At 48.1% G+C, this 25,011-nt stretch overlaps 1 protein-coding gene across 1 annotated transcript; it reads right to left on the reverse strand.

The window, feature by feature from the left end:
* Positions 1-105: 105 nt before the first annotated feature.
* On the reverse strand, positions 106-23,660 carry LOC124336846 (low-density lipoprotein receptor-related protein 2-like). Its single transcript, XM_046790662.1, has 24 exons — positions 22,849-23,660; positions 18,598-18,816; positions 17,912-18,043; positions 17,313-17,561; positions 16,850-17,104; positions 16,477-16,596; positions 16,181-16,380; positions 14,899-15,589; positions 13,798-14,831; positions 13,200-13,725; positions 12,543-13,129; positions 8,731-12,344; positions 8,308-8,656; positions 7,762-8,223; positions 7,097-7,604; positions 5,325-7,028; positions 4,669-5,244; positions 4,194-4,601; positions 3,563-4,132; positions 2,939-3,490; positions 2,552-2,866; positions 1,960-2,489; positions 1,744-1,885; positions 106-1,668 (listed from the first exon to the last, which is right to left on the reverse strand). The coding sequence occupies exons 1-24, from the start codon at positions 23,102-23,104 to the stop codon at positions 1,499-1,501; spliced, it is 14,169 nt and encodes a 4,722-aa protein (XP_046646618.1). The 5' UTR covers positions 23,105-23,660; the 3' UTR covers positions 106-1,498.
* Between the last annotated feature and the right edge of the window lie 1,351 nt (positions 23,661-25,011).

A 25,011-nucleotide genomic window follows, 5' to 3' on the forward strand; every position in this document is an offset into this window, starting at 1 on the left:
GTTAACATCCTTCCGGCCGGATGGCTGTTGTTTTTCTCTGCTGTTCAAAGTAAACTGTGAAAAATCTATAAAGGGAAAAAAGTCAAAAATACAGGAACTCCAGTATTAGAACTTTAATCCGTTTATTGCAATATAGAGTTAAGATAGAAACATATCTGATAGCAGTTCAACATGCTCGGTCCATAGGGAGAGATAAGGGCTGGGGCGGGAGCAAAAAAATTGATACACGGAGGGAGGAGGAGGAAGAGAGAGAGAATAAATTTCACACTCCAAAAGAAACTTGACAGAAATTTCTGAAAAAAAACAAAATTTTTTTAAAACAATTTTGGAGGAGAAAAAAATTCGGGAGCGCTTTGCGTGTGGTGATAAAAAAGGAGGGAAAGATTAAATATTCGATTATTATTACACACACACACACACAACCCGGCACGAAGGAAATTTCAGAAAGAAATGAAATCAATCATTCCCTAGGTGTGCGTCCGTGTGTTGGTTTCTGTGTATACGTCTTTCTTAAGGCAGCCGACGGCTAAGCTTGATTATGTTTTGTTTTTTTCCTCCTCGTCAATTTTTCTTTCAACTCGATCCTCATTTGCATTTCAGAATAATACAACAACAAAACAAAAAAAAAAGGAAAAAAATCTACAAGGCAGAAAAAAGACGTTTTTTTCCTTTCACAACAACAACCATTTTCATTTGGCCCCGCCCTTATTTCACTTGCAGTTTTCCATGTACTGTACTTGGCTTTGCTTTCCTTCCAACAACACTTTTGGTCGATAAAGAAACTGAATATTTTGTTGGTTAAAAATGAAGAAGAAATTATGACCAAATTTGATCGTGTTTGTAAATTTAAAAAAAAAAAAAAATACTAAAAATGTTAAACAAATCCTGTACACACTTTTTTTTTGTTTAAATTTGTGCTTTTTTTCTGCGTTGTGATGTTTTTGTTCCAGTACCACGGAACAAAAAAAAAAAAAAATTAACAACCCCGGGAAAAAAATGGTGGGAAGATGTGAATAAGAAAACTTACAATTACACCAGAGGAGTTGAAGTAAATAATTGGAGGGAATAATTCAATTAATGGAAAAAAAAAAAATTTACCATGGAGATACTTCAAAAGCATTGAGGAGGGAGTGTGGAGGGAATTTGTCCTGACAAATAAAAAGGAAAGGAATGTAGAAAATAAATCAACAACAATGAAAATTAATGAAATCAATCGATTCATCAATTTTGTAAAAATTCAAATAAAAAAAGAAATCTTGCTGAAAGCAAGATCGGACTTGGTCGGTATGTGTGTCTGTGTGTAAAATAAAAAAAAACCATTTCAAGCATATTATTGCCATAAAATTAGTTAAAGTTTGTGTTGTGTTTTGTTTTTGTTTTTTTGTTTTTTGTTTCAGACAAAAATTTGTGTGTTTGAATCTTATCACTCGATGTCACCCGGACAACAATGTGATCCAGGAGTCTCTAATTTTTTTCTTTGTTATTTTTGTGTGTTTGTTTAACAGTCGGAGGTGTCTTCCACCAACTTTTGTGTATCCTTGCCCGTGTCCACGTTGCTAGGATCCAGTTCTCGATGGCGGATGTGAATCTGTGGTGATGCTTGGTGGACAATGCTGGACGGGGATATCACGGCCGAGCCCGGAACGGGGTCCGAAGACAACGGCATACCTTGAGAAAATTCAATTTCAACCAAATAAAGTTAAAATTTGTTAAAATTGTTTGGAATTGGTTGGGAATTTTTACCTTTAATCATTTCGGCAGGGACTTCGTAGATGCCACCCTTGGGAGTATCCACAGGTCCACCCACAGCGTCGTACATAGGGTTGGAGAAATCACGCGATTTAATCGAGGCGTCTCGACCATTGAATTCAGAATCCACCGGTTCCTAATTTAATTTAATAATTACATCATTAAATGTAAAAGAGGATAAAAAAAAGGACAGATTATATTATGACATACCATAGTAGAGGCATTAGAGCCGTTTCCGGAGAAAGAAGCCGGTCCGAATTCGACGTTGGTGCCTTGGCGGAAGGAGACGCTGGGACTTCCACCGAATCCGGTGAAGCCAGAGCCCTTGGCTCGGCCGGATCGTCGGAAGAAGAAGACGTAAACGGCGGCTCCAGCCAATCCGGCGAGGATGATGAGCAGAATAGGGACGATGATGTAAGCTGGTGCCACACTTTCGGATGGAGTGGGCCGGCGCAACAAGTGGGTCTCGCAATGGACGCCTTCGTAATCGTTGGGGCACTGGCACTGGACTTGGCCGTCGCCGGTGCAGACACCGCGATTCTGGCAAGGGCAGCGCAAAGGAGACGGGCGAGGTCGTTCCTGAGTCGTGTCGCACGACACTTCTCCGCCAGTTTGAACCTGGATCGTGCTGTCGGGGCAAGCACATCGATATCCGCCCGGAATAAGGACACACAAGTGAGTACAAGGGCTGTTGAGGCAAGGATTGCTCACCGTCGTATTGTATCGATATTCACTGAAAACTGTTTGAATGAAAACAATTAGCTGGATCGACTCCGGAATTTGGGAATTAATTAGTTCGTACCTTTAACGGTACTGGGCGTGGCAATGTCTTTGACGAGTCGAACCATGACACCACGGCCAAACTTGTCTTGTCGCCTGAGTTCTCCTTTTCCGGTGGATATCCAGTAGAGCGTGCTCTCGAACACATCCAGGGAAGACGGCCGGTCGATGTTATCGCCTCTCAGAACCGTCGTTCGACCAGTTCCGTCCCGCTTCATCATCTCGATCGTGCTGAGCGTGTGATCAGCCCAGAAAATCGTGTTGTCCATGGAGAAATCGATCGTGATGGCCGTCGGATGGGCCAATCTTTCAGACACCAAAACTTTACGTTTCGTACCTTAAAGAAATAAAAGGGAAATACAAATTAATAATAAAAATTGAAATCAAAGTTTTATAGCTGCATCATTACCATCCATCCAGGCCATTTCGATACGTGGGTTAGATCCGGCTTGGGTCCAATACAATTCGCCCAAAATGGGATTGACGACGATGGAAGTGGGTGTGTCGATGCCTCGGGGAACGACGCTGCGTCGGTAACGGCCGTCGTTTTTGGCAGTGACGACTTGACCCTTGGACGTCTGGCCGTCCATCTCCAGCCAGTAGAGATTCTGAGCCACCCAATCCACAGACAAGTCGACAGGAACGGCCGTTTTCGTGAAAGAGACGATGACTTGAGGATGGCCGATCTCCACCTGGTTGCTACTCTCCGGAATGTAAGAGCGCTTGATGGACAGGTCCATCGGGTCCGTCCAAAAGACAATGTGCGAATGGGGGTCGAAATCCAGCGACTGGATGCGCTTCTCGCCGAAAATGACTTCGCGCTCCTTGCGCTGCGTCGTGTTCAACGAGATGACGTTACTGCCGTCGGAGAAGAGCAAATTCCAGGGTCCAGGCGATTTGCAGACGCCAGAGACGTTGTCCACCGAATCGAATCCGGAATGGCATCCGCACTTGTACGATCCTACAAACCCCGAAAAAAAAAATTTGTTGAAATTAAAAACGAATTCAAATTAAAACTTAACATTTGGCACACCTTTGAGATTGATGCAAATTTGGGAGCAATTGTGCTGGAGCGTGGCGCACTCGTCGACGTCCTCGCAAATCTTTGGATTTTCCTTGGAAGCGATGTAGCCTCGATTGCACGAACAGATGTAGCCGCCACCAGTCAAGTTCTGGCAGCGGTGCTCGCATCCGCCGTTGCTGGAATCGGTGCACGAGCTGGCCGAGTGGCAGCCGCGCTCGTCCGACTCGTCCTCGCAGTCGTTCTGCAAGTTGCAGACCAGTTCCTTCGGCACGCAGTTGCGGTTGGCGCACGTAAACTGCTCGTTGGGATTGCACGGCTTGGGCCGCTTGGCGCAGAGCGTCACGTTGTTCTCGTCCGAGCCGTCCTCGCAGTCGTTGTGGCCGTCGCAAATCTGCCAGCGCAAAATGCACCGGCGGTTGTCGCACTGGAATCGATCCCGACCGCCACACTTGTCGGAGCACTCTTCCGGTTTCTCGTCCGAATTGTCTCCGCAATCGTTGACGCCGTTACAGCGATTTTCAACGTTGACGCAAACGTGATTGTCGCATTCAAAACGTTCCGGTGGGCAGTATTTTCCGTCTAATCAGATAACATTTGAGTTGTTAAACGTTTGAATTAAATCCTTAAACAATTGATTTACCAGGATAACGAGGCGGACAGTCGGCTTCGTCGGAGGCGTCCAGGTGGCAGTCGCGTTCTCCATCGCAGCGGAAGTGTTTTGAAATGCAGTGTCCGCTCTTACACTGGAACGTGCCGTTGGTGCAGGTGAAGCCCTCGCAACCCATCTCGTCCGATCCGTCCGTACAGTCGCTGTCGAGATCGCAGCGGTAGCGGCCCGGAACGCACTTGCCATCCGAGGCGCAGCGGAATTCAGAGGCCGAACACTCGCGGTACTGGTGGCGGCAGAGTTCTTCGTCTTCATCGTCACCGTCGGCGCAATCATTTTCGAAATCGCAGGTCCAGCGGCGGGGAATGCAACGCTTGTTCTTGCACTGGAATTCGGCCGTTTCGTGACATTTCGGACATTGTTCCGGCAATTCGTCAGAGCCTGTAAAAATCAATTTAAAAAAAATTAATTCCGGAATTCTGGAATCCGGAATTTTTTTTATTATTACCGTCTCGGCAATCGTCTTTTCCGTCACAGAAGAGCCACTGAGGAATGCAGCGGTAGTTGCCCCATTGAGGACAACGTTTCCATCCGGCTGTGCAGTTTCTCTGTCGGCAAATGTGGGCCGGCTCGTCCGATCCATCGCCGCAATCGTTATCAGAGTCGCAGTACCACGATTTCTGGATGCACCTTCCGTTCTTGCAGGCGAATTCCGTGTCAGTGTCGCAAGGGCGGGAATGACAAATGGCCGGATCTTCATCCGAGCCGTCACGACAATCGTTGTCGCCGTCGCATTTCCACGTTCCCAGGATACAGCGGCCGGTCGAATTGCACTTGAATTCGTTCTCCGGGCAAGGAATGTCGCAGTCCTTTTCATCCGATCCGTCGCCGCAATCATCCACTCCATCGCAGAGTGTCGTGGCCGTGGTGCAGTTGTGATTCTTACACTGGAACTGTCCGGATTTACAGAATCGTTCCAAACAAGAACTGGGCTCGTCCGTTCCGTCCTGACAATCTTTTTCTCCGTCGCATTTCCAGTAGAGCGGAATGCAACGGTTGTCTTTGCCTCCGCAACGATGTTGTCCTTTTAAAAAATAAAATAAAATTTTGAATTAGAATTAAAGATGAATGGAATTAAATCAATTAAAAAAAAAAACAACTCACCTGCGGTACAGTTGGCAATGCAAGTCTTTCCATCCGGAGCCAAAATGAATTGATTCGGGCAAACGCATTTGAAACCGACCGTTCCGTTTTTGACTGGAGACAAGAGACACAAGCCGGAACAGCCTCCGTTGTTCTTTCCGCACGGATTGGGGTAAGCGGCTTGTCGGAGCGGATGATAAACGTGGAGATCGTAGGGCCTGTGCGTCGTGTTGCGCAGCACCGTGTAATTCTCTCCCGTCCACTTATTGGCCCGGCTGATGGCCTTCAAGTTCCAATCGGTCCAGAAGATGAAATCATCAAAGACGGTGATGGCGAAAACGTGTGGGACTTTCAGGGTGTCCTGGACTACGTAGCGCCGATTCCGGCCGTCCAGGTCTGAATAGGCAATGTAATCCAAATGAGCATCCGCCCAAAAGAGCTTGTCCGTCATGTAGTCGATGGTGAGAGCATTGGGCCAGGCCAGTCTCTGTTCGTAGGTGACGATGCGAGTGAAATTGCTTCCGTCCATGCCCAACCGGCCAATGTAGGCCTGCAAATGCCAGGTGGTGAAAAACAGGTATCCGGCTCCTGGATGGACAACGATGGCCCTGGGATCAGAAATGCCATCCGCCTTGAGCGTCTTCCTGTGAGTGCCGTCCAATTCAGACACTTCGACGTGTTTCGAATGCCGATCCAGCCAGTACAACTTGCGACCGACCCAATCGACGGCCAGACCTTCCAGGCCCATGGAATCGTGTTTGATGATCGTCTCCTTGGTGCTGGTCCCGTTGACGAACGCCCGGTAAATGGTCTTGGCGTTGACGTCGGCAAAGTAGAGACGGTCCTCCCGGAAGTCGAAATCGACGGCCACGACATTGCGGAGGTCCTGATGGACGACGGCGTACTGTTTAGCATCAATCGACATGTTGCGGACGTAAAACTTGTTGGTGAAAACCAACCAGGGCGTGATAGAGTCTTTCCTCTTGCAAGTGTGCTCGTCCGCCTCCCGCTCGTAGTACGTCTCGTTACACTTGCAATAGTAGGAGCCGGGCGAGTTGACGCAGTACTGGGAACAGACTCCAGGGGTGTCGGTACATTCGTCCACATCCGTGCAGGCTTTGCCGTCGGCCATGAGCCGGTAGCCCGGATTGCAGGCGCACTTGTACTTGATGGGGGCGTCGATGCAGAGCTGGCCGCACTGGTGGACCTCCACCTTGAGACACTCGTTGACTCCGCACAGGTGCGACTCGTCGCTGTCATCCGGACAGTCGGAAACTTTGTTGCAGACCAGACTTTCGTCGATGCACTGGCTGCTGTTGGCGCATTTGAATTGGCCGTCCGGACAGGTGGCCACCGGAGTGCTTCCGCTTTTGCCTCCGCTGTAGGTGCAGTTCCACTCGTCCGACCAGTCGCCGCAATCGTTCTCCTTGTCGCAGTGATACGATTTGGCCACGCACTTGGCGTTCTGGCAGGCGAATTCCGTCGGCGAGCAGGTGCGGTACTTTCCGTTGCATTCGGGCCCTTCGTCCGACCCGTCTCCGCAGTCGTTGTCGTGATCGCACGTCCAGTTTCGGTGGATGCAGCGGCCGTTGCCGCAAGTGAACTGCTCCGCCGAGCAGCTGTTGCGCGAGGTGCAGTTGAGCGAAGTCGAGTTCTCGTCGGCTCCGTCGACACAGTCCGGATCGCCATCGCAAACCCATTTGCGCGGAATACATTGAGCTTTGCCTGTGGCGGAAGAAAAAATTCCGGAATCAGTTAATTTTCTCAGAAATTTAAAATGTTTCAAACTCTACCCCATTGTTTGTTGGCGCTGCACGAGAATTCCGTCTCAGAGTCGCATTTGCGGCTTCCGCACTGGTGTCGGTTGTCCTCGTCAGAGTTGTCCAGGCAATCGTTGTCGCCGTCGCAGATGTAAATGCGCGGAATGCAGTTGCCGTTGTCGCAGGTGAAGAGGTCGCCGAAGCAGGTCTTGGTTCCCGATTTGCAGTAATCCGGCGGCTCGTCGGCTCCGTTGCCGCAATCGTCGTCTCCGTCGCAGTACCAGGTAGCCGGAATGCAGCGGTTGTTGTTGGGGCAGCGGAAGCTGTTGCTGGGACACGATCGCTGCGTGCAGGCCGAGTCGTTCTCGTCCGAATTGTCACCGCAGTCGTTGTCGCCGTCGCACAGCCAAAACGGCTCCACGCAAATGTTGGTCGAGTTGCACTTGAAATGGTTGGACGGGCAAGTCGTGTTCCTCGCGCAACGATCGCTGGCCTCATCCGTCGTGTTGGCGTCCTTGCAGTCATTAATTCCGTTGCAAACCTTAAAAAATAAAATTCAAATTCAATTTAACAAAACAAAATAAAATTGCCCGTCACGTTGGCAGACAACTGAAACGAAATTTTAATCGCGAAAAAAGTCATCCGGCCGAATCGGAATCGGTTAGAAAGATTAAAAAAAGAAATTGAGTTGCGGTTACCTGAGTCATGGAGATGCACCGTTGGTTGGCGCAGGTGAATTCTCCTTCGGCGCAGCTGGCGTAGGTACATCCATCCTCGTCCGTGTTGTCGCCGCAATCGTTCTCGTGATCGCACTTCCACGACTTGAAGATGCAGCGCCCGTTGCCGCAACGGTACTCGATGGGCCCGCAAGTGTGGAACGAGCAGTAGCCCTTGTCCTCGTCGGAATTGTCGCCACAGTCGTCGTCGCCGTCGCAGGCCCACAGGCGCGAAATGCATTTGCCGTTGGCGCAGTAGAATTTGTTGCCCTCGCAAGTCAAATTCCGGCCCACGCACATCCGGTTGTCGTTCACCAGCTTGGTAGACTCGTCGCACTTGCACTCGGACGTGCCGTTGGTCGACGGGTGGCAAGATTGGGCGCATCCGCCGTTGTTGAACGTGCAGGGATTAAATTGGCAACGCTGTCGCTCGGGAGAAAACACCTGCGAAAAATAATCCGGCCGGAACGGCACGTTTTAATATTAAACCCATTTTGTTTTATTGTTATTTGTAAAATGGCAAATTACCTGGAGATCGCGTGGAGAGTCGTCCAGGCGACGGACCAGTTCGATCATGTCGGCGCCGGTGTGTTTCTCGGCCCGGTAGAGTCCGCGCAGCTGCAAATCCGTCCAGTAGATGAAATTGCCGAAAACCGTAATGGCGAACGGGTAAATGGTGGCCGTGATGAGAACCTCGCGATTGGTACCGTCCAGGTTGGATCGCTCAATCTTCTCTCGGACGGCGTCGGTCCAGTAGAGCATGTCGTCGTCGTAATCGATGGCCAGGCCGCTCGGCTGCGTCAGATCTTGACTGATGATGGCCTCCTTCATCGTACCGGCCATTGTGGCACGGAAAATCTTTCCGTTCGGTCCGAATCTGTCGGGCAAATCGAATTAGACAAATTAATTTCGATGGAATTGAAACGGAAATCAATTCAAAGTTGTACTGACCTTCCCCAATCGGTGAAGAACATGTAACCTCTGCACGGGTGGAGAACAATTGCCCTTGGGCGGTCGACCCGGGCGATATTGACCACTTGGGTCCCGTCCAGGTTCATGGCGTAGATGCTGCTGTTGGCCGAATCGGTCCAGTAAATCTTTTTGTGAGTCCAGTCGTAAGCGATGCCTTCCGGATTGATGGGTCCCGACTTGATCAGAGTGGCGTTGCTGGCCGAGGGATTCTCCGAATTGTACCAGGCGATCCGGGCATCCGGCCGGATTTGAGTGTAGATGAGACGGTGGTCGGCAAAGTCGAAATCCAAACCGACGACGTTGGACAAATTGACGAGGGGAGCGAACGGGGCGCTCAGGGCTTTGGGATCCAGCGAAACGGATCGAATTTCCGTGCGGGTGGCGAAGACCAAATACTCCTTGGGAGTTCCGCACGTCCGCCCGTCCTCCTGCAGCGATCCCGTGGCGCATTTGCACTGGAATCCAAAGAGCGACGGCGAAGGCGTCATCGAATCCGTCGGGTAAGCGAAGCAAAGCTGCTCGCATCCACCCGTTTCCGGCGTCTTAGTGCAGGGAGTTTCGCCTTGCGGCTGATTGGAAATGTCGAAAATGGCAACGTCGCGCAGGTTATCCAGCCCAGTCTTCACCTTTTCGGGCAGAGTCGTGTTTCCGGGTTGCTTGGAAGCCCGGAAGACGCAGCCCAAATTGCGATCGACCCAGTAGACCGTGTTCTTCAGCAGGGCGATGCCCATGGGGTTGGGCAAATTGCGGCGGATGAGCTGCCGGTTTCCGCCCGTGTAAGAAATCCGCTGGATGGCGTCCTCACGAGAATCCACCCAGTAGACGTCGTGGGTCTGCATGTCGACTGTCAAATCCCTGGGGCTGCTGATTCCGGAAGTGACCAAAGGCGTCCACTGGCTGCCGTCCAGGAGGGCCTTTCCGATGACTGGGAATTGGCCGTTATCGATCCAGTAGAGGAATCGCTTGATGGGGTTGACGGCCAGCTCCCTGGGCGACTCTTTGGTGCTCCTCAGCAATTCCATCCGCTTGCTGCCGTCCAGCCAGGCGACTTCGATGTAAGTCTCGTGAGGGAAAACGTTGGTGAAGTACAAATTGCCGGCCAACCAATCGACCGCCAGACCGCGGATGCCGTTGGAACCGATTCCGGAGCTAACGACGTGCGTCAATTCCGATCCGTTGGGTCGGACACGGAAGATTCCGTTGAGCTTGTCCTTGTTGAATTCCACCCAGTAAATCCAGTTGTCGGCGCAGTGTACGTCGACGTGAAGGATGTTGTGCCCCAATCCAGTGATGGGGATCATACCCTCGGCGGCCGAGTCTTCCAGCGAGAATCCACGGGTCAGAGTCAACTGGGACACGATGGCGAAGGATTTGTAAGGAACGCAGCGCGTTTCGCCGTCCTTCCTGGAACCCAAAGAGCAGCGACAGACTCGAGTGTTGGACGCCGAAGGGATGCACAGGTGCTCGCATCCGCCATTGTTAATGGCGCAGGGATGGTTATCCGGAGTGGATCGCTTGTGATAGAGCCGGAAGGTCTTGAGATCCGGCTGATTGTTCTTCAAAATTTGCTTGTTGTCGCCGTTGGGCAAGTCAACTCGGGCCACTTCTTCGTAGACCGTGTCCAGGTAGTACATCCTCGACTCGAAGACGGCCAAGGAAACGGGTTTGTTGATTCCGCTGGATATAATCTTCCGCCTGTTGTTACCCTCCACATCAGAGGCTTCGATCTCGGCCTCGTTGATGGTGCTCCAGTAGAGTTGCTTGTTGGCCAGGTCGATCGTCAGCGACAGCGGCTGGCCAATGTCGGTGAACAGGTTGCGCACTTCCGTTCCGTCCATGTTGGCCTTGGAGATTTTGCGGGGAATGCCGAAACCGCCTTCGTCCAGCCAGTAGAGTTTGCCCTCGTAAGGATCGAGAGCGATGGCCCGGGGTTTGGCGACGGACACGTCCGTCCCGTCGTTGGATAGGATGACCGTCCGATGTTTGGTCTTGCCGTCGACTCGGATGGCTTCAATGTTGGAAGCTTTCTTGTTGCCCAGGTAGAGATTGCGGCCGACCCAGTCGAAGGCCAAAGTGTAAGGAGCTCCAACGATTCCAGTGTCCAGGTCGCTGAGGAAGGAGGTCTTGTTGCCGCCGCCCAGGTTCATCTTGTAGAGTGTTCCGTTCTCCTCGTCGCCTTCCAGGACCTCGATCCAGTACATAGCTTCGCCCTTCCGGTCGAAATCCAGCTCTCTTCCGGCGCCAACTTCCACCACCGGAGTCAGACGGCCTCCTCGGCTGTCACTGTCGCTGTTGGGAGTGAGGCTCAGGTCGATAATCTGCGATCCCTTCATCAAAATCAAGTAAGGCGATTCCTCTTCGATACACTGGCCGGTGGATCCGAGCGGATTCAAACGATATCCGGGCCGGCATCGGCAAGTGTAACCCGTGGGCGAAACGGGCGAGAGGAGGCAGAGATGGCCGCAGGTGGCGTTGGCGCAGGGATTGGGAGACAGAGGCTGCAGCGCCGGATGGTGGAGCAGGACGCTCAACGGCTGGGAAACCAAATGGGAAAAGACCGTCTGATTCTGCCCAGTGAATTTGTTGGCAGCCAAAACGCGATTGAGCTGGCGATCCGTCCAGTACACCGTGTCTTCGAAAACGGCCAGGGAATGCGGGTGGAGCAGGTAGTGACTGCCGGACAAGACTTGACGCCTTCCACTTCCGTCGTAATTACAATAGTCGATGTAATCCACCTTGGAATCGGCAAAGTAAACCCTTTTGGTGGGCAGGTCGAGAGTCAGGCCGTTGGGCCAGAAAATTTTGCTCGTCAAAATGCTCGTCCGGTTGCTTCCATCCATGTTGACTCGCTCGATGCGCGGGTGGTCTCCCCAGTCGGTCCAGAAGAGAACCCTGGCGTCGGGACTAGGGTCCAGGGCGATGCCGCGGGGCTGGTCAATATCTTTGGACAAGAGGACCATCCGGTTGGATCCGTTTTCCCTCGACACTTCGATCGTGTTGAGCCTGGAATCGACCCAGTAGAGATTCTGGGCGATCCAGTCCAGGGCCAATCCTTCAATGAGATCGGCACCGCTGCTGATGATGACCTTGGGCGTGCCGGACAGCTCCTTGCGGAAGATCTTCTTCGTCTTCATGTCGTACCAGTAGAGGACGTTGGAGTGGGTGTCGGAAGCCAAAGCCACGACATTCTCCACTTCGACCGGAACGACTTCGATTGATTTCTCCTTGAGATCCGAGACGAGCAGAGAGCGACGGTTGGAAATGAGCAAAAAGGCGCTGCTGGAATTGATGGCCTTGCACGTGTGCTTGTCTTCTTCCAGGAGGTAGCCCTCGGAGCAGGAGCAGATAAAAGTGGCCTTGGTATTCCGGCACGATTGCGAGCACGAACCTGGGAATTGGCACTCGTCCAGATCGACGCAGGCTTTCGTGTCGTTGGCCAAAAGAACTTCGCCGGGCGGACAGAGGCACAACGGCCCGGCGGGTGTTTGCATGCAGCCGTTGGAGCAAGAAGCCCCGTGATCCTCGCAATCTTTGGTGTCACATCCGGGTCCTTCATCTGATCCGCTGGGACAGTCCCGTTTCCCATCACAAACCTGAAACCAAATAAAAAGAAAAATGAATTAATTAATCGGTGGAATTCAGACGGAATTCCATTTATAGAGAAACGATTTGATTTCCAGGATATCTGTTCAAAGATTCGCAGAATCAAACGGGAGAAAAAACTGGTTTTCGCCGGACCAAATAATTTCATTTGCATTTCAAATGGACGTGATGGAATTCATTTTGGTTACCTGGGTCACGTTAATGCAGCGATCCGTGACTCTGGGGCATTGCCACTGGCCAGCCGGGCATTGGAAAGGCGGGCGAGAGCAAGCGTGTCGATCATCCTCGTCCGATCCGTCGCCGCAATCGTCTTGGCCGTTGCAGACCATCGTGTTGATGACGCAGCGCGAATTGTTGCACTTGAAGTAATCCTTGCCGCAATTGACCTCGCCGCACGTGTCCGGCTCGTCCGATCCGTCTTCGCAGTCTTTGGTGCCGTCGCAGTGCCAGGCCCGCGGGATGCAGACGCCAGAGCGGGCGCAGTTGAACTGCTTCTCCTCGTTGCACTGGTCGGGGGCCAGTGACGGGCAGCCAACCTCGTCGCTGCCGTCGTCGCAGTCAGGAATGCCGTCGCACTTGTACGACTCGTGGACGCACTGCTTGCCGTTGCCGCATTTCAGCTGCTGGGCAGAGCACGTGATGGGCGGGCATCCTTCCTCGTCCTTGTTGTCGAAGCAATCGTTGTCGCCGTCGCAGACCCACGACTGCGGGATGCAGTGGCCGGAACGCGGGCAAGTGAACTGGAAATAGGCGCAAGTCCGTTCGGCGCAGAAATCTGGAAAGAGAAAAAAAAAAACAATTGAACAAACGGAACCGGAATTTTTCCATTTTCGTTTGTGTCTCACCTCCTTCGTCGCTTCCGTCGCCGCAATCGTTTTCGGAATCGCATTTCCAGGTGGGCGGGATGCAGCGGCCGTTGTCGCAAGTGAACTGGGAAGCGTCGCACGTGACGTTGACGCAGCCCGTCTCGTCCGACGAGTCGCCGCAGTCGTTATCCGAGTCGCAGCGGAACGAGTTGGGGATGCAGCGGCCCGATGTGCACTGGAACTCGTCCGTCGAGCACGTCGGCTTGGTGCAGTTTTGATTCTCGTCCGAATTGTCCAGGCAATCGTCGTCGCCGTCGCAGACCCACGTCTTGGGGATGCAGCGCTGGTTGTCGCAGGTGAAATCCCAGATGTTGGGGCAGGCCTGGACGGGTGGCTCCGATCCCGGATCGAGAATGCAAGTCTTCCGGTCCGGCGAGAGTTTCTCGCCGTAAGGGCATCCGCATTCCGGCGTCAATCCGGAAGTCGTCAAATTCGACGGGATGGGGAAACAAAGTTTCTCGCATCCTCCATTGTTCGTGGCGCAGGGATGGCCGGCAATGATGTTCTGGAAAAATAATTGGCGGACAAAAAGAATGTTAGGTAATGCGGATGTGATGTCATTTCACACAAAATATACCTGAGTTTGTTTGGAATAGACTTTGATGCCATAAAGACGATTGTTCTCCTGGACTTGAATGATGACCTTCTCGCTCTCTCCGGTGGTTTTATTCATCCGCACGATTCCGTCCAGACGCCAATCGGTGATGTAGATAATGTCTTTAAAGACGACCAACGAAAACGGGTGACGGACAAGTCGGGAGCTGATGGTTCTGACGTCCGTTCCGTCCAGTTTGGAATGCTGGATGTGATCCAGCAGAGCGTCGCACCAGTAGAGCCTGTCCGTCTCGAAATCGATGGCCAGACCGTTGGGCCAGCCGAGGAGAATGTTCTTGAAGACCATCAAGTGAGTGCCATCGAGGTAAGCCCGGCTGATGTTGGCCGGCCTGTCCCACTCGGAGTAGAAGATGAAACCCTTGTTGGGATGGACGACAATGGCTCTGGGGCGCTTCAGGTCGCGGAGTAAAGTCCGCCGGTAGGTCGAGTTGCGGGTGTTGAGGACGTTCAACGTCCCTTTGCGGCTGTCGATGTAGTAGAGATTCTTGGAGGCCCAGTCAAGAGCCAAACCTTCGACGCCTTCATTCTGCGAGGCCAGGACGTTTTCACGGCCGGTTCCGTTGCGCCGGATGCGGTAAATGACGTCCAGAATGACGTCAGAGTAGTAGATGTGGTCGTCGTACGAGTCGAAATCCAGGCCGACAAAACGGGCCGTCCTGGAAACGATGGGAGAAATGGCGTCGTCAAATCCTTCAGAGACGGGCAGGATGACTCGGCCCTTGATGAATTTCTGCTGCGAGTACATCAGAAAGTCTTCGACGGGCGAGCACCACATCCGGTCATCGGCCAGCCGATAACCAATGTTGCAGGCACAGCGGAATCCAAGACCCTGGCCGTCGGCCCGCTGCGAAACGATGCACATGTGCTGGCAACCTCCGTTATTCGTTCCGCAGGGATTGGCCAGCTGCGGCTGCAGTAACCGGTGGACAGCGCGGATGGCTTTCGGTTCCCTAGTCACGTTTCTCATCCGGTAGATTGTTTGGATCGTCGATTCTCCTGCAATTAAAGATAATTATTTGAGTATAAAGTCGAATGTTAAAATTTCAATCGATAATAAGTTTACCCTTGAATTTGCTGACGGACAAGACGCCTTGCTTGGTGCCGTCCGTCCAGAAGACGGAGCGTTCAAAAACGGCCAAACGCGAAGCTGCCGGAACGTTGGCGGCTCCCCGGACGACCAGGAATCGATTTTTCCCGTCGTAGTCGACCGTCTCGATGTAGTCCAGCAGGGAATCGCACCAGAAGATGCGCTTGGTGGGCAAATCGACGGCCAATCCGGAAGCTTTGTAAATGGCATCCGTCACCAAGTCCTTCATTTTCGATCCGTCCATGTTGGCCCGGAAGATTCGGCTGTTCTCCGAGACGAACATGACGCCCTGGGTGGGGTCCAGCGCCAAATCCGTCGGCTCCGACATGTTGTTGCTGATGACGATGGCGTGCCAGCGGCCATCCAGCTCGAAGACATCAATCTTTTGACCTAGAGCGTCGGCTACAAAGAGTTTGTCGCCAATCCAATCGACCGCAATGGCCACCGGAAGCCAAGCTGTTGGCACCGAAATATCCGAACTGGAACTGGATCGACTTTCACGGCTGCTGGCGCCGCTACCACCTGTCGTCGTGGGCGGTTTGTCCTGGCCCAGAGAGCTGTCCAGCGGGGCCGAATAAATCTTCCGAGTCTCCAGATCCGACCATAAGATCATTCCCCGTCTGAAATGATAATCCAGTCCTCCGGCGCTGGTCGAATTGGACACCGTCTGGAAATTAATAAAAAGAAAAACCATTAAATTAAAAATAATCTTCGGGTGTATCAAGTGCGGAAAGGCGATCTGCCATGATTCCTAAAATAAACCCAGTCGTTAATTAGAATATTTCCACGTGTGTCTGGGAGGTTAAAGGAATCATACTTAACAACAATTCCACGGAAGTGCTATTATATCCTTGGGAATTTGTTTTTGAAAAGAAATAATCCTGAAATAATAACATTTCTTTTGAAATAAGACTAGAGAAAAATTGGAGGGTCGTTCCAAGGTCAAAATGCAACAACAACAACAACAGCACTCTAAATGTCGTGATCGCATCCGCCCAGCTAATGTCGGGATGGAAATTTTTCAGGGAAAAAGAAAACATTTAAGAGGCGGATTCACTTTTATTTTTTAACTTGACCGGCCAACGAGATCTAACCCTGGATTACTAATGGGGTAGCAAGAAACTGTAAGAACATTGACGTGCCAACAACATTTTCAAGGTTGCCGAAATTATTTACTAATTTCCCCCGGAGAGATTGTTTTAAAAAGAAAAGAAATTAAATTAGATGGACTCGACGATTGTGTGGGTATAAAATTCACCTCAATCGACTGGCCGGTGGCGTCGATCTTGACGACCCGCTGATGGTGAGCAAAGTAGAGACGGAATTGGCTGGCGTTGGATGCGGCGCACTGATTGCCGTCAATCAGCTCGTAGCCATCCTGGCAGGAGCATTCGAAACTGCGCTCCACGTTGGTGCACGTTTGATCGCAAAATCCCCACTCCTTGCACTCGTCCCGATCTGCAAATGAAAATGCCATAAAAATGATATCATCACAAAACTATTCAAATTGTCATTTGAGATTATTTTTCGGTTGTTGTTGTTTCGAAACTTTACCAGAACATGTCCGATTATCCGTTGTGGAAAGGACCTGGCCTTCGGCGCAGATGCAGATGCCGCCTTCGGGCGATGGCCGGCATTGATGGGCACAACCGATGCTGGTACAAAGATGGTTGGCTGGTTGTTGTTGTTGTTGTTGTTGTACAAGCAAAAGAGAGAAAGAGAGAAAAACGGATAAAAATTAAATAAAACGAATTCAGGCCGTCACGCTCAGCATTTGAAAGCCGCAACCACACGGACACCAGGAACAACAAGAGGAGGAAGAATAGGGCCGTTCCTTCACGGCCCGTTACCCGATAATTCTCAGATATTACACAAGAAGGAAAAGAAGAAGAAGAATAACAAGTAGTTTTCGTGGGTGGGAGCTTACAGCATTCAACTTTTTCGTCGGCCAAGTCGGAGCAATCGCCGTGTCCGTCGCAGAGTTTGGTCCGCTCGACGCACTTGGGTCCGCCAGTGGGCGATCCTTGGGGGCAGAGGAACTTGTTGTCGGGGCATCCGATCAACGTGCAGTTGGCCTCGTCGGAATTGTCGCCACAGTCGGCGAAACCGTCGCATCGCCACCGGTTGGGGAAGCAAAGTCCATTGTCGCACCGGAACTGACCGCTGTGACACGCCGGGAAATCTGCAGAGAGAAAAAATATCAAATAAAATAAAATAAAATTCCTGAATGTTATATAGCAACAGTTAACGACCGGAGGGGGGTAGAGAGAGAAAGGGGTTGAGAAAAAGAAAAAAAGCCACAGGATGACAAATAAAATCGTGAAAAACATATTTTTTCACGAGTGTGTAGAAATCGTAAAAATAAGAAGAAAACGGAATAGTATACGCACTGCAATCAACTTCATCGGAGCCGTCGGCGCAGTCGGAGCGATGGTCACACTTGCGGCTCGTTTCCAAACACGCCCAGCCGTTGGCGCAGCGGAACTTGTCCAGGTGACAGGACGTCACGTTGGCGGCGAAAGTGCATCCAGCCTCGTCAGCGCCATCTCGGCAGTCGAGAAATCCGTCGCACTTCTTCTCCGGCGGCAGGCAAATTCCGCTCGAGCATTTGAAATCTTTGCTCTGACAGCTCCGGTAGCCTAGAAAGAAAAATGAGAAATAAATTGGCGATTCAATTCATCTGAAAAACAACAACCGCGAAGGAGGAAAAATTTGAATTAAAAAAGGAGTAGAAGATTCGCCCTTGCGTGATCAAAGGTGATGTGCACACGCAGATGTACACTCACCCGGACACGGAAAACTCACGACTGTGAACAAAAAAACCAGGAGCGAATATTATAAAACCGCAAAAATAAAAGAAGGACAAGATTCCGCACAGAAAAAACTTCTTTGCAAGTCGATCCGCTCCGATTGGATCGAGGATATTTTGATACAAGAAAGAAAGAATTTTTGTTAATTTTATTTGGGGTGGGATGTTTATTATACTAACCGCAATCCGCTTCGTCGGTGCCGTCGATGCAGTCCACCACCTTATCGCACCGTTGGTACGACGGTAGACAGTAGGTCTGGTTGAAGACGTAGCGGCCGCACGTGAAGGACCCGGTCGGGCAATCTGGTGGAGCTTTATTTCGTTAAAAGAAAATTGAATTAATAAAAGGAAAAAACAACAAAATTATCACGTACACAATTCACTCTAGTAAAAGACTAATTAACGACGACAACCTCACAGAAAAAAGACAAAATGTTGTTTAAACCAACAAACGAAATTGAATTAGTAGAGGGAAGATAATGAGCTAAGTACACGTAAGGCTGACTAAGAATCCGTTAGTTTAATCGAATACAAAAGGTATAAAAACGACGCAACAGTTAGGCAATGACTATACGACAGCTCATTTCCTATACCAAGACGAACGAACGAATAAACGACTTGGCCGCACAGTCACTGTCGTAGCCAATGGCGTCAAAAAACGGAACGTGTTTTTCTTTTGTAAAATTCTCACGCGATGTGAGCACACACAATCGGTCAACTTCAAGAGTCGGACGAGACAATGGACGGACAACAACAACAACGAAAAACACGCACACGAAAAACTAACGACGATTAAATTTCGCGCTACAACTCATTTGTAGGGTTGTTTGTTTGTTTGCGTGTGTTTAAAAGTCGGCGGGACTCACGACAGCGTAGTGGTTCGTCCTCGGCATCTGGGCAATCTTGCTGGTGGTTGCAGACCCAACGATCCGGGATGCAGCGGCCGTTACGACAGCGAAACTGACCCGGACGGCACGCTGGAGGACCAGCAATTGACGAATTCGTTACGGCCGGACGCCTGGCAAACGAACTGAACGTGCTGGGCAATCGCAAAGTTACCGGTCGGGATCGAATGGTGGTTGGATCTGAAAATTGATGGCCATGGCTAAATAAAGTCGTTGCACTACTCTACTGCAAGTTTAATTGGTACCAACATCTTTTCTTAAAGATCGTCCTTTTTAAAGAAATAAAATGATTTACGACGAACCGCTGGTGTTTATATTTCTCTCCCTTTCACCCCGCAGCGTTGCAACGTGATCGAGCCGCAAAAAAGTATCTAATAAATCACTCTTGACTGTAGAGTCTAATGATTACACATCGCCCAAACCATTGGCTCATTCTTTTTCCTCGTGAGACGTGTATACTTGGGTACTTTTCGAGCGTGGTTAGGTCGGTTAGGTGTGGTGACGTCAGTGGGAAAAAGTAGAGAAGGGGGGTAGAGAAGAATCACATGCCTCGATGTGAAAGCATGATTAGCGAACCAGACAAAGCCTTTCAAGTTGACATTCCCAGACTGGAACGGATATATAGTGGGTGGGCCCACTGATGATCAGCAGAGCAGAATATTCAAGATTGTCGAATCCCATGAATCGCTCAACCAGATTCATATGACACAGTTCTTTTGGGCTGCCAAATCTGATGCTGCTTGGTTTTCGCTCATCAATGCAGACACCATCAAAAGAAACATGGGGGGTTTCGCTGTGGAAATGGAGTCAACAAGTCAAAAGGTTAAACAAATGCAAAAAAGTTTTCCATCCATTCAATTCTTCTAAAAGCAATTCAATGTAAGTTAATTCAGGGGGCTGGAAATATATACCTGTTGACTCAGAGGGGGGGGGGCGGTATGACAAGTCCCAGAGACAGTGAATTTTTAAGTAGAGCAAGAATGCTCCCAAACAAGATTTTACAGTTTTAAATCTGCATCAGAAAAAAAAGGCCATACATAAATTAATTTGCAAAATCTCTCTACACACGACCTACAGTCAACGATCGATCCTTTTTGTTTTATTATGTGGTTAGAAAATAACCAGTTTCTCGTATTTTGACATTTGCCTTATTGGGAGAAAAAAGCAGACGATATTGGATAAACAAAGATTAGAGCCACTAGAGTTTCAGGCATTGGTCGAACCCCGTTTGAAAAAAATACAACTTCCTTCTACGGTCGTGACCGAATATTGTGTGTGTGTGTGTATCTTGTTTCTTTTTCCACAACAAGATCCGCCATGTAAAAGACGAAACAAAGAAGATGACCGACGTTGAAGCAGAAACCTGACATTTGCTTTTTGCTTTTTTTCCTTTTTTTGAGGGCGAGTCTAATAACTGCACTCCACCAAAAAAAAATCTATCGTGAAGAAATTAATGCCACGGTGTGTTGTTGTCGGCCATCTTTGTCTCCCTTGTGCCGGTTCATCGTGACTCGATGTAAATGAAGACAGAGCTGCACCACCTCCACTCCCGGCAGCCATCTTACGGTACTTTGCCCTCTCTCACATTTCCCTCTTGTTTTAGTTTGTGTAACTCTTTCAAGAAAAGTGCAATAACAATAAATAAATAAACCAAAGCAAGTAGAGAGTTGTAGAGAAAAGATTGTCATCTCTCCCGGGCGTCCAACGAATCATCCAAACGTGCACGTTTGTTCATGTTGCGTTCGCCATTTTTTTCTTTTTGGTGGGGCCGGTTTTTCCCGCAGTCATTTCTCATCCGAAAAAATGTTTTAAAAGAAGAAAGAAAGAAGGTGTCGTGCCGAGGCGGCCATCTTGTGTTTCGTTCGGGACCGACCACTCCGTGTGTGCGCGCAAGATTGTTCAAATATTTCGAGAAAAATGTTAAATTATTTTTCCTTTCCACGTTTGTTGTTGTTAAGGTAGAAAAAAAGACCGGGGAAGGTTCAAGGTTACGGCGTCATTCTTCCACAAACGGACAAGCGAGGACGCTGCTATAACACACCCGAAAAAAAGAACACGGCGGCTGATCCAATCAGCCGTGAATTCTCTTTTCCAACCAAACATTTCATTCCTTCTTTCATTCTCTTTCATTTGCTGCTGCGGCCATTGAAGTTAACCAAAAATTCTTTGCCTGTTTTTGATGAATAACGAAAAAAGAAGAAATCTTTTCTACAAGTCGCAAATGGAAAGGTAAGAAGAAGAAGAATAAAAAGTCCTGATGAAAAAAGGGAACCAAAGAAAATGGAAGAGGTGAACGACCACCGGTTTGTGTGTGTGTGTGTGTAACGCCCGCGGCACCACCATGTAGAAGAAAAACCTCCTTCGTCCGGGGAGTATTAAAAAAAGAAAAAATAATAAAAAAGACACACACACACACACACACACAGGTATATATATCTATCTTTTGACTTACTATATGGCATCTAGTATTTCGTTTGCCCGCTAGACATTTTTCTTTTTCAGCTGTGGAGAAATTCTTATTCGTCAAAAATGTGTCTCTCTACGGTAATAAAATAATCTTTCCGTTGCATTTATTTTGTGATCAACAGATTGAGGTTACTAGGCTTATTGGCGTGATGATCTCATCTGCTCAAGAGATTTTTGCAGCTCTCTTTTTTTTTATTTTTCACGCTCAAAACTCACGACGTTCGTTCCAGGAAAATTGTATTGAGGTGCGTCTGGAATAAAAACCGATTCGTCTGCAATCGGCGGTTGTTGTTTCTCGTCAAGCGAACAAACGAGAAAGAAGAAGAAAACGTGTGGAAAGAAAAATTTTTCTTCGGTGGTGAAGGGGGAAATGAGAACACTGAGGAGTTGAGGTGAACGAACTGGAATTGATGAAAAATTCGGAACAACAACAACAACTTCTGCACATAGTGTGGGTGGTGGTTGGTTGTATATAATAAGAAGAAATAGGTAAAACTCTTTCTCGGTGTGAAGCAGAGCCGAAAAAGAGGTTATTCCTCATCTTGATTACATAACCGGTTTTATTTTGTTATTCCTACATCCGCCATGTTTGTTTCTTTTTGGAGAATTCGTCAGTCATCGATCAGTTTTTTATCCGAAATCTCTTTTAAAACAAAAATAAAATTGTGTCGTGCGCTCTTGAAATATTTGGTTGATTCGCCAAACAAATCGATCCTTTTGGTGGTCGTCAAGGGCAACAAACACACACAGCACAAGAGTCATCACATGCATATTGTAGCGAGTCGGGAATCCTATTTACCAATGCGTAGACTCACGCACACATTTTATTGATCACAATCGATCCCGAAGTTAAAAAAACAAGAAATGAATTTTCATCAAATCCTATTGTGCTGACGTCTGAGAGAGGGGGGGGGGATTGTTTTTAATTGCGAATCCGGTCGGAACTGGGCAAGGTTAATTGTCTAAGCTCCAATCAAGGAAAACTATATTTTTTTAAAAAGTCTATACAAACAAGTCTAGACTTTTAAATAGTTTTTTAAAGAAATTTATACACATTTTCTTGGGGGGTTAATCGTCATTCTTCAGGGACTCTACAACATCTTCTATTGTTCGGTACGAACTGGAATAAATATCCAGGGTCTTTTTCAATAAAGGATTAAGCGAAAAAAAAGGTAAAAAATAAAACAATTAACCGGTAAAAGTTTAGAAAAATCCTGTTGAATTCCCAATTCGCTCTTTAAGTTTTGTATGCATGTCCTTGGCCTTGCCCTCGAACAAAATAATAAAATATATCGACTTTATTTTATTTTTAAAAGAAAAAATAAATTTTCTTCAAAGAAAAATTCTTTTTAGACTAGGGGCGGCACCCTCCGGTCGAGTTTTATTTTTTTCGTAAAAAGTTAAAAGCCCCGCCTACTTTCCAGCGACGTGGCGAGGGTGGTGGACTTCTTCTTCTTCTTGTATGTGCACTTGTATTACCAACCCAGGAAAAAAAAGGAGGGCAAGTCAAAGAAGTTAAAAAAATTGATTTACAATCGGAGAACCTAAAAATAATTTGACACGTCCTACTCGAATTTCCCCCAAAAAGCTTAAAAATTAAATCGACAATTCCTACAAAATAAAAAAAATTTTTGGCATACCAAATGAGACTTCCTAGTACCAGTTACACACAGATAAAAATGTCCGTCACTCTGTGAGACTTGTGTCTGAATTTCTAATTGGAATTTTTAAGAATATTATTTTTACCTAGTCGATCGCCTTCCTCTTCTGCAGTGGTGGTGGCCGAGGTGACGGGTGAGAGTAGCAACAAGCCGGCACATATTCCGTATATCACAAACATGGAGGAGAACAAACAGCGAAAAGTAGAAGTAGAATTAGAAGAAGATTTGGACGACATTTCGTGACGGTCCACCCGGTCGCACTGGTCCACATGATTCGCAGTCCGTCTGGGCTCGGGCTGCAGCATCGGTCGGGCTGCTGCTGGTCCGACTCCTCCGCGCATCCGCACACTTTTTCAACTTGCAAGTTGCCAACAACTAAGCAGCTCAACAAAACCACCAAAAAATTCACACCCAAGAAAACACACACAACCAAAAAAACACTTGTTATATAATTCACACACACACACACCTGACCAAACTTGAAAAAAAAAAATTGAAAATGGACGACACACGACACCCCACCCGAAAGTTGTCGATCGATTTGATTCAAATTTCAAACGAAATAAAAAAATTCTTAAATTTCAATTGAAATTGTGGCGAGTCAAAATTGTTGGGGTGGAAGTTGGATTTCTTCTTCTTCGTATTTCCTGCACTAACAACACACACACGAAAATAGCTCAGGTGTATGTGTTGTGTTGGCTGGCACGGATTGGTACCGACTGAGCTGGCCGACAGAGAAGCCCTTTTTTCGTCGTGTCCTTCCTCCTACCCCACCTCCACTTTTTGGGGCTGGCTGATGGGAGGGAGAGAAGAAGAAGGTTGGGTTCTTTTTTTAAAACATTTTCACCGTTGCTTGTTGTTGTGTGTGTCTGTGTGTGTCTGTGGTGCGCGCCGCCGCTATTCAGCCAACCGAACAAACTCACCTTTTTTTATTTCTTTTTTACCTGTGGCCCAGACAGCGACACCAGACGGACAAATATTCAACTAGTTTTATTTTTCACCCCTTTGTAAATATAAATTTAGAATCAAAATTGAAATGAAATTGATGGATTTACAAATTTCTAACATTTAGATTGCTTTAAAAAAAATTTAACGAATTGGGAATTAGTTGAAATTTATTAAAAAATTTTTACTTGAATGGAATAGCGCAATTCGGGAGGTTACGCAACCGGGGGGTTTTTCCCGTTTCTCCGGGCTACATCATCATCATCAAGAAAATGTTCTTTTTCTTTCTTCTTGCTCAATGTCAAATATCAGACATTCGATACTGGCAAACCCATTTTTCTTGTTAAACAACTCGTGTAGAATTGTAAAAAAAAAAGATGATTGATAAAAACGTGCGACTCTTTTCAACGAATGAAATGCGGAGTTGGGGCATGTTAATGAGCAATGAAAAACTGGCAGACCGGAACTACTATACAACGATATTTTATATAGGAGGGGGATGAAGGTATTCTCTCTCTCTCCCCTATTAGAAATTACAACATGAAAATTCCGGGGCAGGTGAGCAATGGCCGGCGTGCCGTTGCATGCCGTTGCATTCTCAAACCATTTTTAAAAACGGAGGTGATGAACCAAAAATTTTGATTTTTTTGATTTTTCGTGGAATCGTCAGAATTTCTTTATTCTTCCGACACCCATCATTTTTTTTTGTTGCGCAATGATTTTGTTCGGGATGTGCGCAGCTAGCAGGAACGTGTTTTTATTGTTGATTCGTTTGTTGAAATATTTAGTAAAAAAAAGGAAAGAATTTTTCTAGATCATTGAAAACAATTTTTGTGTTGTTTTCCCAAACTTCCTGGACAACACACACACAACAGCATTCCCGACGAATAAAAAAAAAGTGCAATAAGAGTTTTGGGAAAAATAGTTTTGTGCGAAAATATTATTATGTGTATGTTCTCTGCTGGCCTTGGGACGGTGGGAGACCAAAGTGGTGTGGTTATGACGGTCTCGATTGACTACATTTTTTCCAAATAAATATTAAAAAAAAAAACGCAGGAATGTCAATGCACGGCTGAATGGGAAATGCATTTTTATTTTTATTAACGACCGCGTTTGAGAATTTCCGCGACATCTAGTGGCGGAAATTTGAAATAAATGGTGCGAATGAAAAATGTTTTTGATGGCCACCGGAAATTCTGACAACCCCTTGCGCAAGTAATTGTCCCAGTTGAAACAAAAAAAAAAAAGATAATAATTTGCACGCGCATAAATTACCTGCAGATTTCTCAACCTCATCCTTCTT

Source organism: Daphnia pulicaria, chromosome 4 (assembly GCF_021234035.1).
Source record: "Daphnia pulicaria isolate SC F1-1A chromosome 4, SC_F0-13Bv2, whole genome shotgun sequence".
Taxonomy (NCBI): Eukaryota; Metazoa; Arthropoda; class Branchiopoda; order Diplostraca; family Daphniidae; genus Daphnia; species Daphnia pulicaria.